Below are 18,707 nucleotides of genomic sequence, written 5' to 3'. Positions count from 1 at the left end.
CTTGTCTTGTAGATGCGAGGTGGTGACTTTCTCCCCAGATGCTGAGGTGCCTGGATCCCTGGCGCAGGTGGTTACTGAGCTGCAGCTGCAGTAGACTGTGCCTTCTGAAGCACTCTCTGTTTACAATGAAGTTGCAGTCTCCAGAATTCCAGTCACTTTTCACAGAAGGATTGAAGAGTCTGACAGGTGAGAAGTCGGATGCCTCTTCTTGCTTTGGAAGCTTGTATAAATGGAGAGGCAGAGAGGTAACGTTTTTAAGCCAACAGTCATAGTTTTTTTGTGATTGTTGAGCTAATGAAAGCAGAGTTTACTATGAATAATCCAAAACTACAGCCAAGTCATGAGAAGAGGCAAATAATGATTGCAGTAAAAAGCACGGCTTTTTTGTGTTACCCCCACATACTTTATATGCATCACAGAATTTGGCCTGCTGTCTTAAGGATTAGATACTTTTTCTCTTGTTGTATTGTTGCAGAAGCAGAAGCTTAGGAATGTGAAATTCCTTGGCACCATTTTTATAACTAATAACTGGAGAGCTTGGATTTGAACTTTTGCAGTCTGATTTGAGAACCCAGCTTGTCACCACTAAGTTATATTTCTGGCCCAGGTATCAGTGCTTTCTGAGAGAACCAGAAGCAGAAGTAAGTGGGAGTCATCTCCATTTGTGCATATACAAACCTTATCTGGAAGAGACACAGGAAATGGCTTTAGCTAAGTGTCTGGTCACAGGAGCTTCATGTGCTTGCCGCAGTTCTCAACTTGGTATCAGCTATTGCTGTTGCAGCGCACACAGTTGCGTTGCAGAGTTTATGGTCTCTTAATCATGTCTTTAGAAATGCAGTGTTTTATTGTTCAGAGGCTCAGTCGTGTCCAACTCTCTGGGACCCTCTGAAGTGCAGTACGCCAGACTTCCTGTCCTTCACTATCTCCTGGAGTCTGCCCAAACTCATGCCTATTGAGTCGATGATGCCATGCAACCATCTCATCCTCTGTCGTCCCTTTCTTCTGCCCACAACCTTTCCCAGCATCAGGGTCTTTTCCAGTGAGTTGACTCTTCACATCAGGTGGCCAAACTATTGGAGCTTCAGTTTCAGCATCAGTCCTTCCAGTGAATATTCAGGGTTGATTTCCTTTAGCATTGGCTGGTTTCATCTCCTTGTTGTCCAAGGGACTCTCAAGCGTCTTCTCCAGCACCATAGTTCAAAACCATCAATTCTTAGGCGCTCTGCCTTCCTTATGGTCCAACTCTCACATTACATGACTACTGGAAAAACCATAGTTCTAACTAGATGGACCTTTGTCATCAAAGTGATGTCTCTGCTTTTTAATACACTGTTTAGGTTTGTCATAGCTTTTCTTCCAGGGAACAGGTGTCTTAATTTAATGGCTAGAGTCACCGTCCACAGTGATTTTGGAAGTATATTAAGGTGTATGTATGTGGAAACGTGACCTTACATGTTGGTTTGTCCTTTAGATTCACCTGGGGAGCTTTTATAGCTTACGAATGCTAGGGTCCCACTCTGCCCTACTGGCTGGAATCTCTGAGGAGTATGGGCACTTAAAAATGTTTATAAAAACTACTCCCTTAATTCTGATGCCCAGAAGGTGAAGGGACCATTGCTTTAAAATGACTGTCCTTTTAGTAGCTAATTTTTTGTTTTAATATTTATTTGGCTGCCTCAGTCTCAGTTGTGGCATGTGGGATCTTCATTGCAGCACACAGACTCCCTAGTTTTGGCACACAGGCTAGGAGTTATGGGGCACAGGCTGGGTTGCTCTGTGACGTGCGGGATCTTAGTTATTCCACCAGGGATTGTACCCATGTCTGCTGCATTGCAGAGTGGGTTCTTAACCACTTGACCACTGGGGATGTCCCTGTATTAGCTTATTGACAAAGCTACTTTCCTGTTCTTGAAATAAGGTGATTTTTAGGTATATGTTAGAAGTAAATGGTCCAGAACTACTTGAGTTTTATAGTTTTATAGACCATAGTTTCACATGGTCTTGAAGTGGGGGGCCTAAAATAGATTGTTCACTCTGATTTTTAATTAGAGTGAAAAAGAGAAATGGGTGAAATTAATTTTAATAACTTTTTAGTACATCTCAGTTAATTCAGTACATCTAAGATACCGCCATTTTAAAGTCATATTTGTGTGCAAATGATGAATGACATATTTCCCACTCTTGCTTATAAATCTTTGAAATCTTGTGTTTAGTACAAACCATCTTAATTCAGACTCACCACATTTCACATGCTCAGGAACCACATGTGGCTACTGTGTGTACAGCTCATGTCTGTAGGTTCCGACTTACAGTTGAATTTGAGTTTGTTCTTTATATGTCTCTCCCAGCTCCCACTCTTCCCATCTTCATTGTAAGAGGTTTCTTGGAAGATAGCTGCCAAATGACTGGATGTAGAATATTTATTTATTTTGGCTGTGCTGGGTCTTCATTGCTGTGCCGTTTCCCCCCCCTCTAGTTGCGGCAAGTGGGGGTTTCTCATTGCAGTTGCTTCTCTTGTTGCAGGGTGTGGGCTGTGTAGCATGAAGCCTTCAGTACTTGTGTTCTGTGAGCTCAGTAGTTAATGGTTCCTGGGCTCCAGAGCACAGGCTCTACAGTTGTGGCACTCGGCCTTAGTTGCTCCGTAGCATGTGGGATCTTCCCGGACCAGGGATTGCACACACGTCCCCTGCATAGGCAGGTGGAATCCTTACTACTGAGCTATCAGGGAAGCCCCTTCTGTGTTTTTCTTTTGGAAACAAGACCGTGGATATTGATTACTGTAGGTCCTTGAACAGTTTTTAACAGTTGCATTCGGCTTACTAACCCTGACTTCAAGAGCTGAGTGTTCTTTACCTTGAGAGGTGAGGTCCTAAGGAAGTGGGAAACGGAAGGGGATGGTGGAGAGAGGTGGTATCGGGCCCATGGCCTTGTCCTTGAAAGACCAGCCCAGGTTTTCTAGGTTATAGTGGAAGTGGCAAGGATGTAATCTTTTAGTGCAATGCCCAACAGTTAGAAAATCAAATAATTACTTCTATATGATCTCTGCTGGTTTCTAAAGACTTGAATGTCTTGCTAAAATATAATGTTCTGTGTGAAAACAGTGCACAAAAGCAACAAAGGAAAAAAAAAAAAAGATGGCCGTTGTATGGTGCTACTGTGCAGTTTAATACTATACCAGTTGTTAAATCACGATAGCTGTTTTGCCAAATGTAAAATTAGTTTCCAGTGTGCAAGAATTTGGGAGGTTTAGGATAGTGTATGATGCTCATATAGAATTTTATGTCAGTTTATTTCATGTAATTTGTTTTCCTTTTGCTTAAGGATAGCCATATAATACTGTTGTTGTTGTTGTTTAGTTGCTAGGTCATGTCTGACTCTTTGTGACTGCATGGACTAGATAGCCCATCAGGCTTCTCTGTCCATGGGATTTTCCAGCCAAAAGTGCTAAAGTGCATTGCTATTTCCTCCTCCAAGGGGTCTTCCCGACCCAGGGATCGACCCCACGTCTCCTGCTTTGGCAGGCCAATTCTTAACCATTGAGCCCCCTGGGAAGCCCCACCTTCATACTAATGAGGCTAAAGCTCCAAATGTAATAATTTTTGTGTAAGTTAAATGGTTGTTGTTGTGCAGTTGCTCAGTCCTGTCTCTTTGCCACCCCATGGACTGCAGCATGCCAGGCTTCCCTGTCCTTCACCATCTCCTGGAGTTTGCTCTAGTTAATGTTCATCGAGTCGGTGATGCCATCCAACCATTTCATCCTCTGTCACCTCCTTCTCCTCCTGCCCTCAATCTTTCCCAGGTTCAGGGTCTTCAGTGAGTTGCATCTTCGCATCAGGTGACCAAAGTATTGGAGCTTCAGCTTCAGCATCCGTCCTTCCACTGAATGTCTCCTTACTGTCCAAGGGGCTCTCAGGAGTTTTCTCTAGCACCAGAGTCCGTGTGACCTGTTCAATGGTCATAAAATCAACTTAGTGGTCATGACCAGTGTTAAAAAAATAGAGGAAACGAAATAAAGAATAGAACAGGTTAGCTCGCATGGTATATATAGTAAGGGTGAGTACTATTTCATGAAACTCTTTTTTACCCTCCCTGTCTGAGTCTCATGAAAACTGCGCACTAACAGATAATTTTCATGTTTTATTTTAAGGAACCGCGGACCCTATATTACGGACTCACTGGGGCTTGACTGGAAGTGTGGGCCTAGAGGAGTATGAGCGCTCCCTCTGAGGAGCTCCCGGAAGTGGTGTCCGGGTGCAAGAGCTTTCAGTCGAGCAGGGAGGTAGAGGGAGCAACCTTGGTGGTTTTTCAGCAGATGATTCTAGGGAGTCTGCAGAGGGGTGGAGCTGGGAGGTTTGGGAAGAACAGGTAGAGGAGGAGGATGGTGGGGCACAGAGGTTGGCACGGGGCTGGAGGGTGACGTCTTGAGTTGTGATTGGGGTGCTACAACTCTGATGCACTCTCCTGCTGAGGACCAGCAGGCACACCCCTCAGCGAGTCCAGGCAGAGTGGGGGTTGCTGACCAAGGAGAACCTCGAGGCCTCTGAGAAAAACCACTGTAGAAACAACTTTTTGTAGGATTTGGGCTTGTATCACATGATTTGGGGGCTTTGCTGTGGATTAGGGTGTCAGGAAGCAGGGGTTAGTCTGATGGTCTTAATAATCCTTACCTGGAAGAGGAGAACACAGCTTGAGGATAAAAGTGGTAGCTAAGCCACAGTCCCATGTATTAAGTGTGAGGGGTGCTGTCCCGACAGTGTGTGTGTCTCGTCTTGATTCACACGTGATTACTAGGTGTCTTGATGCACGCTGGTCACAGAGAGGCCTTGTCTCCTGTGGATGTTCCCTGACGTGATAATGTTCACAGGAGGATACCCCGGCCTCATGTGCGAGTCCACGTAGCAGCAGTTCAGCTTGGGTGGGGAGTCAGGCCGGGCCCTGGTTCATCCTCACTGGATTCCATGTGGGTCCCTCAGTCACGTGGGTGGTTATGGTGGACTCAGCCTTGTCCTCTGTCTGCAGAGGAGTCAGCTCTGGGTCTCCTGGACTCAGTCCTCATGGTAGTTGGCGTGTGTGGCTTCTCTGGAGCAGAGCTATGAGCTGGTTTTATATGTGGCTTATTGCCGGAAGGATTCTTAGCTGCACTGTTCACCATACGTGGTGTGATAAATAACATTTGATGGCTTCCTGCATCAGAATGCTGTCGCTTCAACAGAAAACATGAGGGATGTGCAGGAACACTTCACCTTTCTACAGTATTCCCTGTACTTTTTGGTAGTGATTCAGATTTACATTGATGACCTTGAGGCATTTAGATACTCTGAATTAACCTAAGGAAAATTCTGCCAGTTCCCTGCTTCTCATGATTGCTGAAGGCGTTCTGCTGTAGGCAGGTGCCGTCATTGCTGTGGGCTTTGTTCTCCCAATTTTTTAAAAAAAATTATTTTTAATTGGAGGATAATTGCTGTGAAATGTTGTATTGGTTTCTGCCATACCACAATGTGAATCAGCCAAGAGTATACCATAGCTCCCACCTCCCACCCCAACCTGCCCCAGTTCTCCCAGTTTTATATAAAAAAGCTGAGTTCATTTATCTCTGCTGTGCCAAAAAGATGGAAGAACTTGTGCTTCTGTGATTCTTGAAAGAAACCTGTTGAAATAAAAAACATTCCTTTTTGTCTCAGAATTATTTGTCAAGGAAAATCATGAGTTGCGAATCGCGGGAGGAGCCGTGAGGGATCTGCTGAGTGGGGTGAAGCCGCAGGATGTGGACTTTGCCACCACGGCCACCCCAGCTCAGATGAAGGAGCTGTTCCAGTCGGTCGGCATCCGCATGATCAACAACAAAGGAGAAAAGCACGGGACCATCACTGCCAGGGTGAGTGACGAGTCTGACAGGAGCAGCGTTGCCTTTTTTGAAAACTTAAAAAATTTTATAGATGATTTCTAGGGTTTAAAAACCTAATAGCAAAGAAGCCTCATTAAAAAAAAAAGTCTCCTCTGCCTCCTGTGAAACCCTGCACCCTCCTTTGTTGCAGCCCCTTTCAGCTAATAATTATAGTCAATACCTTTTCCCTCCACATTTCTAAAACAGACCTTTCTTATGATTCAGTGTTTCATTCTCATTTTAAATTTCCAGTCTTAAGATGTTGTTTATTGACTTCCTACAAGGAAGACAACTTACCTTTCTCAGTACATTTATGCCACAATTTTTGGCAGAACACATTCCTCCCTGTTGTTTACAGCCTGACGGTGTAATGTGCTCTGACTCCACTCCTTGTGTTTCATGCTTGGGGTTTTCCCTGCAGCTAGTAGTGTGTCTCTGACACGGCTCTTGGGTGCCGCTCATTCACTCTGTGCCCCGCCCGTGCGCGTCTGCCCGGGGCATCCCCGCAGCGGGTTTCAGTTCCTCCTCCTGGAGCTCACCTGCCGCCGTCGGCCTCCTCCCACCCACGCTCACCCTGGGATGTCCGTGCATCAGATCCCGGAGTGTCCGTGCCCCTTCCCTTGTCAGACCTCCTGGTTCCTGATCCCATGTGCTGTTCTGTCTTGGTTTATGCCCTCATGTTAGTAGCCTGAGAGGGGTCGGCCTGAGTGAAAACAGTGTTAGTTTGCCTCCATTCATGCTGTTCAGATAGTTTGGTTGGCTGTGGAATTCAAGGCTGGGAATCATTCTCAGGCAGAAATGTAAAGGCTTTGTTCTCTGCCTCCCCGAGTTGCCACTGAGAAGCCTGAACTTGTTCAGATTTCTCCCTTGTTTGAGAACTGATGCCCTGCTCCCGGTTTGGAAGCCTTTCTGATCACTTTCTCTCTGGGGGTTTTAATTTGCAGAGGACACGCCTTGGCTTGGGTTGGGCACTGCCTTGGCATAGGGCACTGAGCCGGCCTTCTTGTGTGCATTCCTCTCCTGACTCCATCCCCTTGGGCAGAGGTCTCCTCTTGTGGAAACCTCTGTGAATGCTGGATGTTGGGCCACAGGGACTGATCCCCTAGTTTTATCTTTTGTCTCTTATATTTTCATTTAATTTCTGTGAGATTGCCTTAACTTGATCATCCAGTTTTTCTCTTGGCAACTTTTGCTGTCTTTTTTACTTTTCAAAAGGTCTTTTTTAGAATATTTTTGAAAGCTTCCTGTTCTTGTTTCAGATGCAGTATCATCTGCTATTTCCCTGAGAGTGTCAATTCTAGGTGCTCTGTGGTTGGTCGGTCTCTATGCTGTGTCCGACTCTTTGCAACTCCATGAAATGCAGCACGCCGCCAGACTTGCCCGTCCTTCACCATCTCCTGGAGTTTGCCGACGTTCAGCGTCTGGCTCTGAGTGACCACACCATCATAGTAATCCGGTTCATGAAGATCTCTTTTGTACAATTCTGTGTATTCTTTCCATCTCTTCCTGACCTCTTCTTCTGTTAGCTTCTGTCCTTTTTAACAGCCATCTTTGGATGAAATGTTCCTTTGACATTTCCACTTTTCTTGAAGAGGTCTCTAGTCTTACCCTTTCTGTTGTTTTCCTCTATTTCTTTTCATTGTTCATGGAAGAAGTCCTTCTTGTCTCGCCTTGCTCTTCTCTGGAACTCTGCATCTAGTTGGCTGTACCTTTCCCTTTCTCCCTTGCTTTTCACTTCTTTTCTCTCTTCAGCTCTTTGTAAAGCCTCCTCAGACAACCACTTTGCCTTCTTGCTTTTCTTTTTCTTTGGCATGGTTTTATTTGCTGCCTCCTGTACAGTATTATGGACCTCTGTCCAAAGTTCTTCAAGCATGCTGTTTACTAGATGTAATCCCTTCAAACTATTTGTCACCTCAACTGTATATTCATAGGGGATTTGATTTAAGTTGTACCTGGGTGGCCTAGTGGTTTTCCCTGCTCTTTCCCTGCTTTCTTTACTTTAAGCCTGAATTTTGCTATGAGAAGCTGATGATCTGAGCCACAGTCAGCTCCAGGTCTTCTTTCTGCTGACGATATGTAGTGTCTCCATCTTCAGCTACAAAGAATGTCATCAGTCTGATTTTGGTATTGACCATGTGGTGATGTCCATGTGTAAAGTTGTCTCTTGTGTTGTTGAAAAAGGGTGTTTACTATGACCAGTGCATTCTCTTGGCAGAATTCAGTTAGCCTTTGCCCTGCTTCATTCTGTACTCCAAGGCCAAACTTGCCTGTTACTCCAGGTGTCTCTTGACTTCCTACTTTTGCATTCCAGTCCCCAGTGATAAATAGGACATCTTTTTTTGGTGTTAGTTCTAGGAGGTCTTGTAGGTCTTCATAGAATTGATCAGCTTCAGAACTTCTTCAGCATTACTGTTTGGGCATAGACTTGGATTACTGTGATGTTGAATGGTTTGCCTGGGAAACCAACCGATATCATTCTGTCATTTTTGAGGTTGCACCCAAGTACTGCATTTCAGACTCGTGTTGACTATGAGGGCTACTCCATTTCTTCTGTTGGATTCTTGCCCACAGTAGTAGGTATAGTGGTCATCTGAATTAAATTCACCTGTTACAGTCCATTCTAGTTCACTGATTTCTGAAATGTCTACGTTTACTCTTGCCATCTCCTGCTTGACCACATCCAATTTACCTTGATTCATGGACCTGACATCCCAGGTTCCTATGCAATACTGTTCTTTATAGCATGGGATTTTACTTTCACCACCAGACACATCCACAGCGGAGTGTTGTTTCCACGTTGGCACAGCCGCTTCATTCTTCCTGGAGCCGTTAACGGTTGTCCTCTGCCTTTCCCCGGTGGCGTAGTGGAAACCTTCTGACCTGGGGATTCATCTTTCGTTGCCTTTTCGTACATTTCATGGGGTTATCATGGCAAGTATAGTGGAGTGGTTTGCTATTCCCTCTTCCGGTGGATCATGTTTTGCCGGAACTCTCCACTATGACCCATCTGTTTTGGGTAGCTCTGCACAGTATGGTTCATAGCTTCATTGAGGTCTGCAAGCCCCTTTGCCACAACAAGACTGTGATCCATGAAGGGGCTAGGTACTTTGATGATGTCTTTATTTCCTTTGAGCTTGTTCTGTCTTTGCTGTTGGCATTCCTTCAGTGTGGAAACTTTTCAGTGTCTCTTTGTTGGAGTAATGGAGTGCATGCAGAAGGCCCTGGGCAATTGACTGTAGTTTTGTGTGGCAAGCATCAGCCTTGTTAGTGATGGGACCCTGCTGTCAGTATCAGGAGGGCTTTTCATCCGGGGACACCAGAGAAATCCTCTAGCATTACCCAGGTTGGAATAAGGCTGCTGATGAACATTTTGAAAACTGACTGCAGAAAGGGATAGAGGTCATGGTGGGTTTTCTTCACGACCTTATCTTCATTTTCATTTCCCATGATCTTGTATATGGTGCCTCAAATTGTGATTATTTGGGGGTCATCCTTTCTGGTTCATCTCTGGTTCTCTGCTTGGGCGAGGGAGGCACCCTGGGGGTCTCATTGTTGTCTGTAGATTTCAAATGTCTCAATATTTGCACCATTTTCCTTGAGTTAAATTGTGCCTCAAATTCCTAATTCTGGAATTTCCCAGTGAGAACCAGTTTGTAGAAAACAATACATGAGATTGAGAGGAATTCCAGACAGACTTTGTGTGTTAGGTGCTCAGTCGTGTCTGACCCTTTGCAACCCACGGACTGTAGCCCGCCAGGCTCCTCTGCTCATGGGATTTTCCAGGCAAGAATACTGGAGTGGGTTGCCAGTTCCTTCTCCAGGGGATCTTCCCAACCCAGGGATTGAACCTACGTCTCCTGTGCCTCCTGCATTGCAGGCAAATTGTTTACCCACTGAGCCATCAGGGAAGCCAGAACAGACTTTAGTGATGATTAATGAAAAGATCCCAAACTCCTGCTTGGCTTGTAAAACCTTTTGCTGTCTGCCCCTAAATGTGGATGCCCTGTTTATGCTGTGAACTTGCTCTTACATGTACCCCTCTTCCTCTCCACTCTGCCTTTGCTCATCTTTTTTCTTCATTTCAACTGTTCTTCTTCCCTCATCTGCATGTCCGGATCTCCCTTACTTTTTAAGGGTGAGCTCACACATCACTGTAAGGGAGTTACTCTACTTCTCCCAGCAGGGGGTAACCTCTCTTCCCAAGATGTACAGGGCACTTTATTTTAACTTAATTGAAGATAACCAGCAAAGGAGCTGCAGGATATGTTGCCTGTATTTCTTCCTCTGTTGGTCCTTTGCTCAGTGGTTTATATTCTATAAATTGATATTCAGCTCTTTGAAAATTGGAGCTATTAAAAAAATATAAAGAAAAAAAAATATTTCAAAGAGTAGCCTGGTTTTGTACTGAAGAACCAGAATACTTTAAGGGATTTTACTTTCTGCCACAAAATTTGTCAGGCTTGCCATTTTTTCTCTGCAAACTTTTCTTTTTTAATTAAGATGGGTTTATTATTTCTTAAAAATGTTCTTTGGATGTATCTTTGAATACTGTGGGTGTCATTGTATTTCAAGGTATATGTGTATTAGTTGACTTAAAAAGGAAAGAAGATATACTTGTCAGGACTTACTTTTTTTTTTTTTTTTTTCAATCCATCCAGTGATACTGAAAACTAATTTTTGAAAAACATATTTACTTCTAGCTTCATGAAGAAAATTTTGAAATTACTACACTGAGGATTGATGTAGCCACTGATGGACGGCATGCCGAGGTTGAATTCACAACTGACTGGCAAAAGGATGCTGAGCGCCGAGATCTCACCATAAATTCCATGTTTTTAGGTAATGCATGGGGATCAGGTTTTCATTCATTCAGTCCGAATGCTTTCTTTTCCTGTGAAACCTGTTTTCTGGCCGTGTTCTCCCACAGGAGGGCTTGTGTTAGTTTCTATGAAGAGACAGGCTGTTGGTTAAAGCTGACTGTGGAGCCAAGATCCCTGGGTTCCTCTGCCTTGGTCGCTCTCACTGTGACGGGAGGCCACTGGTACCAGCTTCCTTTGCGGGCCATCACGAGGATTAGAGGAGTCGGGCGTGGCGAGTCCCTGGTGCGTGTGCATGTTCAGTCAGGGTTCCTTATGAATCGCATCTAAAGATGTTAGGTTTCAGGTGAGAACCGTGCACACACACACACGCTTTGCCCCTTTTTCCTGCCTTGGACGCACACATGTCCCACCTTCCGTCTCTGCTGGGGCCTGTGGCGGACACGGTCAGTGATGTCACCTCCTCTGTGGCTCCGTGTGCCAAGCACTACCTCACAGTCCTCCATGGCTCCACGTCTTACGGACCGTCTCTACTCAGCCCTGGCATGTGAGAGGAAACCTGTTGATCATCTCAGGATAACATTTTGCTCATGAGAGAAAGCAGTGAGGATCATAATGGGAGTCAGTGTGAATTAGGTTAGCGTTTTTGTGTGCAATTGAAGCATTGTTTTTTGTCCTTTAAATTTTAGGCAAGTTCTTCAGGGTTCAGTCATTGGATTAGAAGAGAGGTGGGCACCCACTCTTAGTAAGCTGGTCTGTGGCACAGTAATAGTGAAAGGATGAAGCAGTGGTACCCACTTTGTGGGATGGAGAAGGGGCTATAGGCCCAAGTGGGCTTGCTTCACTAATGACATTAATGCCCAGTAACATTTCTAGGGTGCCTCCCTGGCTTGAGGTGCATCAGTGCTCACTTGATGTACTTCAGCTTAGTTAATGCTCAGGAAAACTCCATAAGGTAGGTATTAAACTCATTCAACAGATGTGGAAGCAGACTCAGAGACGTTAAGTAATTGAGCCCAAGTCACGGACAGCTTTGATTGGAGCCCGGGTTTCCAGAGCCTGGGTGATTTATGACCACAGGGAGCCTAGTTGGAGGCATGTTTTCTCTCCATTATGGGGTCGAACTCCAGGTGTTAATTTCGTCTATATCATTCTTGCTTAGCGTTAAACTGCTCCAACTAGTGCAGTGTATGAAAACCTTATAACTAATGTCTCATAACCAGACATAACTAAAAGAGAGAAACTAATATTCAAGATACTGTTTTATAAAAATAAAAGCTATTCTTATCAGTGCTACTGTTTGCTGACTTTTGCTGAGCCCTTATAAAATGTGCCAGTCATTGTTCTCAGCCCATCACAGAAATTTAATCTTCCCACCAACCCTATCAGGCAGATCTTGGTGTGTAACTAGGGAAGGTTTGCTCAAAGTCCTGCAGCCAGTAAACTGCTGAATTAGGATTCCAACTTAACAGTTTATTGACCAGAAACATATTAATAATAACATCATTCGTTACCCGAATGTTATTGACTATAGAGTATTTCAGTCTATATAGTTAGCTTCTGCAAAAGTTTCCTGGTCAATAATGTGTTAAGCAGCCTGGCTCCAGAGGTTACGTCCTTAACGCACTGCATTATGCTCAGCACCTCAACTTTATTTCTCACTTCTACTCATCAGTTTTTAAAAAGGATATTCAGAGCAAAACAAAATACACACGGGTAATACTGAGTGATCTTTACCTTCAGCCCATTTTCCCATCCAAGCTTTTTTCAAACCTTATCAGACAAAGCATTCCTAGTTCTGGGGGTGATGGTCACTGTGTTTCTCAAACTCTTATTTTACTTTTTGTAACACTGTGTTTTTTCTCCTGCAAATTTTGATCTTCCCTTTACTGAAAAGGATCTGGTTTCCACAGTCCCCAGGGAGTTGAGTCTATTCAGTAAGAGAAGTAACAGGAGATAGGTATACTGCATGTATGTTGTAATCTTATTGTTGTCTAATTTTTTTGTTTGTTTTCATTTCCTGTTGTATCTTTCTGAATCTGGAGCCTTATAAATTGGCTCTAAGTGTTAAAATGCCAAGAAGAGCTTGGCAGGAGTTAAGCCTGAGCTAAAAGTGTGGCTGCATTTGCCATAATCATGACGAGTGGTTACTTTACTTTCCTGCCTTCCTGTGATGCCAGGTGCTGAGGTCTGTCTCAGGCTCGTGGAGCTCTGCATTTGGGTGGTTGAATGGCACCTGTGCCTTTGCTCCAGGTGTTTCTGTTTTTCCATCTTAGTTCCCAGAGTGACCACCTGTCTCAGTTTGCCTGGACTAAGGGATCCCTGAGACAGGAGATTTTCAGTTTTTAAATCAGGGAAGTCCCAGGATAGCTGGGAGAACTCGGTCACTTTACACATACCTGAGGTTTCATGTGCCTTATATTAAAATTGTTAAGTTTCTTGTTTTGTTCAACATGAGATGATATTGTGCTAGAAATATGTTTATAACATACTGAACAGATGTTAGGTTCACATGGTTCAAAATGCACCAAGGTCAGAAGGCTGCACGGAGAAGTGTCCCGGGCAGATTGCACCGTCCCCTGGCTAACATGGAATTGGACTTAGGTCCTTGCCAAGTTGATGTAGGTCTGAAAAATGATTCTCTCATAAATGTGCACTTCTTACAACTAAAGTTAAAAGTCTTCATCTTTAAAGCTTTTTATATTTCATAAGATATATTTTTAGTTCATTTTTTCCCTCTTTAAAAAATATTTGAGGATAGTTGGCTTACAGTGTTGCTAGTTTTTACTGTACAGCAAAGTGAATCAGGTATATGTATACCCCTTTTTTGAATTTCATTCCCATCCAGATCGCCACAGAGCACTGAGCACCGCTCCCCAAGCTGTACACAGCGTGTCATGGGTTATCTGTTTGCACGTGGTGTCCAGTAGTGTGTGTGTGAATCTCAACTAGTGCAGCCCACCCTCCTCTTCCCCCCTTGGTGTCCATATGTTTTGTTCTCTACCTCTGGGTCTCTCTCTGCTTTGCAGATACGATCATCTATGTCATTTTCCTAGATTCCACATCTACGTGTTAATATACAGGATGTTTTTCTTACTTCACTCTCTATGACAGTCTCTAGGTCCGTCCACATCTCTATCATGATCCAGTTTTGTTTTTATGGCCGAGTAATGTTCCACTGTATACATGTACCATGTCACCTGTATCCGTTCCTCTGTTGATGGGCGTTTAGGTTGCTTCCATGTCCTGACTGTTGTGAACACGGCTGCATGTGTCCATTTGCATTAGGGTTTTTCCCGGGGATATGCCCAGGGGTGGGATTGCTGGGTCACACATGGCAGTTCTGTATTGAGTTTTTAAGGAACCTCCCTACTGTTCTCCACAGTGGCTGCACCAATTTAACGTTTCCCCTAACTCAACTTTTCTAGAGATGGCTTTTCTTATTTAGGTTTTTGTAGATAATAGAAAGCCATTTGTCTCTGATTCTGACTTTAAATGTTTTCCCCGGTATGTTACCTTATGCTTTGTATTGTGGCATTTTCTTGCTGTCCAGGAATGAATATCTGATGTTTCATGTAGTTGGATTTACTAATAATTTCTTTGAAGGCTCTGGTGTTGTGTTTTGCTTTCTTTTGGTAATTGTATTTTGAAAGGTCTTCCCTACGTTAGGACTATAAATTTTTTCCCTATAGTTTATTACAGTTTTTACTACATTTTTCCAGGTAGTTTTGACTATCATTTCTTCCTTCCAGGTTATTTTGGCTGTTCTTGTTTATTTTCCATTATTAACTTGAAAATCAGCTTGTTTTATTGTTTCTGCCCATTTCATACTGGCACACATCTTGTTTATTTAGTATGTCGTCTTTTTATTGCTATTGTAAATGCAGCCTTTTAATCCATTATATGTTCCACTTGGTACTGGATACAGATGAATGTTACTCATATCAGTACTTCACCTGTGTACCTCTTTCCCTAATTTTTTACTGTTTGTGATAGTTTTTGGTAGATTTTCTTAAGTTTTCCAGTTTTTTGTTTAGTTTTTTTAATTGAGGTAATGAAATACAGCCTTACATTAGAGTCAGTATACAGTATTATTTGATATTTGTATATATCAAGAAATGATCACCACAGTAAGTCTAGTTCATATCTGACACCATATCTGACACCAAGTCTAAGTAATATCGGACAGAATTTTATTCCCCTTGTGATGAGAACTTTTAAGATCTACGCTTAGCAACTTCCAAATGTGTAATACAGTATTGTTAACTATAGTGGGCTACAGTCTCTGGGGTTGCAGAGTCGGACACAGCTGAGCGTACACACCACAGTATTAATACAGTTGCCATACTGTACACCGCCTCCTCAGGACTTAGTTCACAGCTAGGAGTTTGTCCCTTATGACTCTGTGCGCTCATTGTACCCCCCCCACCCCCGGCCTCAGCCTCTGACAACCACCAATCTGTTCTCTATCAGCTTGTTTAAGATTCTATGTAAGAATGAGGTCATATAGTATCTGTCTGGCTTCTTCTGCTTAGCATCATGTCCTCAAGATCCATCCATGTTGTTGCAAGTAGCAAGATTTCATTCTTTATGGCCGAATAATAATTATATATGCACCAATGTTTTCCAATTCTTATTTGCTAATAGTGATTTTTCTTCCCTCTTTTAATGACTAGGTTTTGATGGTACTTTATTTGACTACTTTAATGGTTATGAAGATTTAAAAAATAAGAAAGTTAGATTTGTTGGACAAGCTAAACAGAGGATACAAGAAGATTATCTTAGAATTTTAAGGTATTTCAGGTAAGGATTTTTATAAATTATAATACTAGAGTTTTGAATATTACTATTACCAAAGTGCAGTTCTTTCTCATCATGTGAAATGCACAGCAGGTTAGTGTACACAGTGGTGACATCTCACATCTCTTGTCTTCAAGACAGGACACTGTGACTTTGAGATGCCTTATCTTTGCATTCTCCAAGTCATTTATTTATTCGCTCCTTTCTGTGGTGATCTTTTCTATAATTCTATAATTCAGCTTTAAGTCTTCTCATTTTCTGCACCAGTCATTCATTACACAGGTATTTGGGTGCTTTGAACCTGCAGTCATGAGTGGCAGTGTGCCTTCATGTGGCTTACAGTTGTAGGTGGTCATGGGAGATGTGTTAGATGAATCTGGAAGATATGTAATGCACCTGGATGGTTTTGTGGGTAGCAGTCTTCAACTCTGAACTATAACACTGAAAGCTGTTGTAACTGGCTAACTTGTATCTATTAATAGTTAATTTTTTACAGCTTGGGACCTGCTTAGAATATTCTTTAACAGATTTTACATTTTGTCAGTAACTACTATTCCTTTACACTTCAGTGTTTGCAAACAGTCTCTCTTTACAAATAACAGGACACAGACTAAGGTACAGACAGTCATTTAATTAGATCACTATAGAAATGCATTGTGAAGAAATGCGTGGTAAAAGCAGGTATACTTTAATGCTTCCAATAGAGTCCATGAAATACACTCCCATGTCTGCAGTGAGATGTGTTTCATGTGAAACTCTTACTCTTAATTGAAAGCATTGATGTGTACAAACAGGCAACCTTTGAGGAAGCAAGACTACTCCATGACAATATCTTGGACCTGTTTTAGTACCTGCCCAAGACTGCTCTGGTTTATGCATCCACTGTCAGTACCAATCAATAGACCTTTATTGAAGGCCAGTCTGGCTTACACTTTTTGGAGCTCAGGTTTTCTGAGTGGAGAAAACAAGAGAAGGTAGATGACCAGATGATTTCTAAGGTCCCTCCTAGACCTCACTAGTAGCACCAGGAAAATGAAGAGCACAGTTTTCTGGTGAAATGCCAGCCATAAAGGCAGTACTTTTGGACGTGTTTGCTTTGTAGGTTTTACGGGAAAATTGTTGACACACCTGGTGACCACGATCCTGAGACTTTGGAAGCAATTGCAGAAAATGCAAAAGGCTTGGCAGGAATATCAGGAGAGAGGATCTGGGTGGAACTGAAAAAAATACTTACTGGTAGCCACGTGAACCATCTGATTCATCTCATCTATGAACTCGATGTGGCTCCTTACATAGGTAAGTCCAACATGTAAAATGTTTGCATTTTTGCCAATGAAACACATCTGGTTTAAAATTTCATAAGGAAAAAAAGTTAAACAATTCTAAAAGGAAAAATGGACTACTTTAAAATATGGTCGACTCGGAGCCGGGAGTAGGAGTTTTTCCCAGGCAGGGGACAGCACAGGGCGGCATGTGCGGGGGGACAGAGTGGCCTCGGGAGTCGGTCCATCATGGCTTTGAGTGCAGCTGCACCACTTTGTACCAGCTTTGTAACCTGGGTTATTTCCTGCTTGCAAATCTAAAAAAGGGATATGAAAATAATAGCATCTGTCTAATGGGAAGAGCTGAGAACTTCAGGGAGTTAATACATGTAGAGCATGGAGAAGATGGGGCCTTGCACACAGTTCAGTAGGTGTTAGAATTAACATTCAGAGCAACAGTGGCAGTTTGAGATGTGGGAAGGGAGGGCAGCAGTGGGCAGTGGTTCACCTGAAAGATGGAGAGCAGATGGACCAGCAGAGAATCCTGGTACCAGGGCATTTCTGTATATGAGAACAAAGTGTGCTTAAGATGGGAGTTTTTAAAATGTATCTAAAAATGGGTGGAAAATGCTTTTGTCCCTACAGGCTTACCTGCTAATGCAAGTTTAGAAGAATTTAACAAAGTCAGTAAAAATGTGGAAGGTTTTTCACCAAAGCCAATGACTCTCTTGACCTCATTGTTCAAAGTACACGATGATGTCATGAAATTGGATCTGAGGTTGAAGATTTCAAAAGAAGAGAAGAATCTTGGTTTATTTATTGTTAAAAATAGGAAAGATTTAATTAAGGCAGTCGATAGTTCAGAACCACTGAAACCCTATCAAGACTTCATTATAGACGTAAGTATATTCATGGCTTGGTCAGAGTATAGATCGTCTCCACTAACTACAACCAGTTCATTAATACTAGGACCCACAGTGTATTATGTGAATTTCCTTTATTTTAAATGAAAATTTGCACATTGCATTTACTTAAATGTCAGCATAAGATCATTGCAAGTGTGGTGATGTTTGGTTTTGGCCCTCAGTCTAGAGAAGCTGATGCGACTGCTCGTGTGTGTGAGCTTCTCAAGTACCAAGGCGAGCATGGTCTTCTGAAGCAGATGCAGCAGTGGTCCATTCCCCCGTTTCCTGTAAGTGGCCATGACATCAGGAAAGTGGGCATTTCTTCCGGAAAAGAAATTGGGGTGCTCTTACAGCAGTTGCGAGAACAGTGGAAGAAAAGTGGTTACCAATTGGAAAAAGATGAACTACTGAGTTACATAAAGAAGACCTCAAGTTCATGAGAGCTGACGACTACAAAGCAGAAAATTTTGGGTAAGACTAGTTTTCTTTCCCCTACCTCTTAGTGAGATTTAAGAAACTCGAATATATATCAGAATAAAAGCCAGCTTAGGGGATCTCTTCAGAAGAATAAAGGTCTTATTTTGTGAAAACTATATTTCAGGCACTAAAGTCAAGTCTTACTTCCTCTTAATCTGATTTGTTATCACTGAAGCTTGTAATTCTTTTGGAATAGTTCCTACTAAGAAAAGTAGAGTTGGCATCTCTTGATCTGTCTAGGCTTTTTTAAAGTGGATTTTTGGTTGGTTTTATTGCATACGACAGTGCTAAGATTGTTCCAATGTCTTGAAAAACATGTTTCTTTGTATTTGCAATTGAAATAACTGGGTTAATTTCATACAACGATTGTATATGGTGTCAGTTTTTTTCTGAATTCCAGAATAAACTTGTGTTTGAATACGGCTAACAAATTTGCATAAAATATAACATATAAAATGTGAAGACTAGATGTGTCCCAAGTGGCTGTTGTTCCTACACCCAGGACATATTTGTAGGGAGCTGTAGTTTAGGATATAGTTGGTAGTTTTCTCTGTCAAAA

General features: G+C 42.7%; 1 protein-coding gene across 15 annotated transcripts in view; it reads left to right on the top strand.

Moving 5' to 3' along the window:
• The window catches only part of TRNT1 (tRNA nucleotidyl transferase 1), an 89,235-nt gene that overhangs the window by 65,730 nt on the left and 4,798 nt on the right, over nucleotides 1-18,707 (top strand). For 5 of the 15 annotated variants that reach the window (XM_081528207.1, XM_081528204.1, XM_081528206.1 and 2 more), the window contains 7 exons: nucleotides 13-186; nucleotides 5,685-5,878; nucleotides 10,588-10,726; nucleotides 15,381-15,507; nucleotides 16,607-16,800; nucleotides 17,412-17,665; nucleotides 17,854-18,579. In XM_081528207.1, coding sequence (XP_081384333.1) covers nucleotides 39-186; nucleotides 5,685-5,878; nucleotides 10,588-10,726; nucleotides 15,381-15,507; nucleotides 16,607-16,800; nucleotides 17,412-17,665; nucleotides 17,854-18,111 — 1,314 coding nt within the window. In that variant the 5' untranslated portion in view covers nucleotides 13-38 and the 3' untranslated portion in view covers nucleotides 18,112-18,579. Of the gene's footprint in view, nucleotides 1-12; nucleotides 187-5,684; nucleotides 5,879-10,587; nucleotides 10,727-15,380; nucleotides 15,508-16,606; nucleotides 16,801-17,411; nucleotides 17,666-17,853; nucleotides 18,580-18,707 lie in introns of those variants that run through there. The other 10 variants (XM_081528202.1, XM_081528205.1, XM_081528211.1 and 7 more) reach the window with 3 other exon arrangements.

Source organism: Giraffa tippelskirchi, chromosome 9, assembly GCF_054371585.1.
Source record: "Giraffa tippelskirchi isolate mGirTip1 chromosome 9, T2T-mGirTip1v1.2.pri, whole genome shotgun sequence".
NCBI lineage: Eukaryota > Metazoa > Chordata > Mammalia > Artiodactyla > Giraffidae > Giraffa > Giraffa tippelskirchi.
Note: the sequence above shows the minus strand (reverse complement) of the source record. Positions and strands in the feature narration are given on the sequence as shown.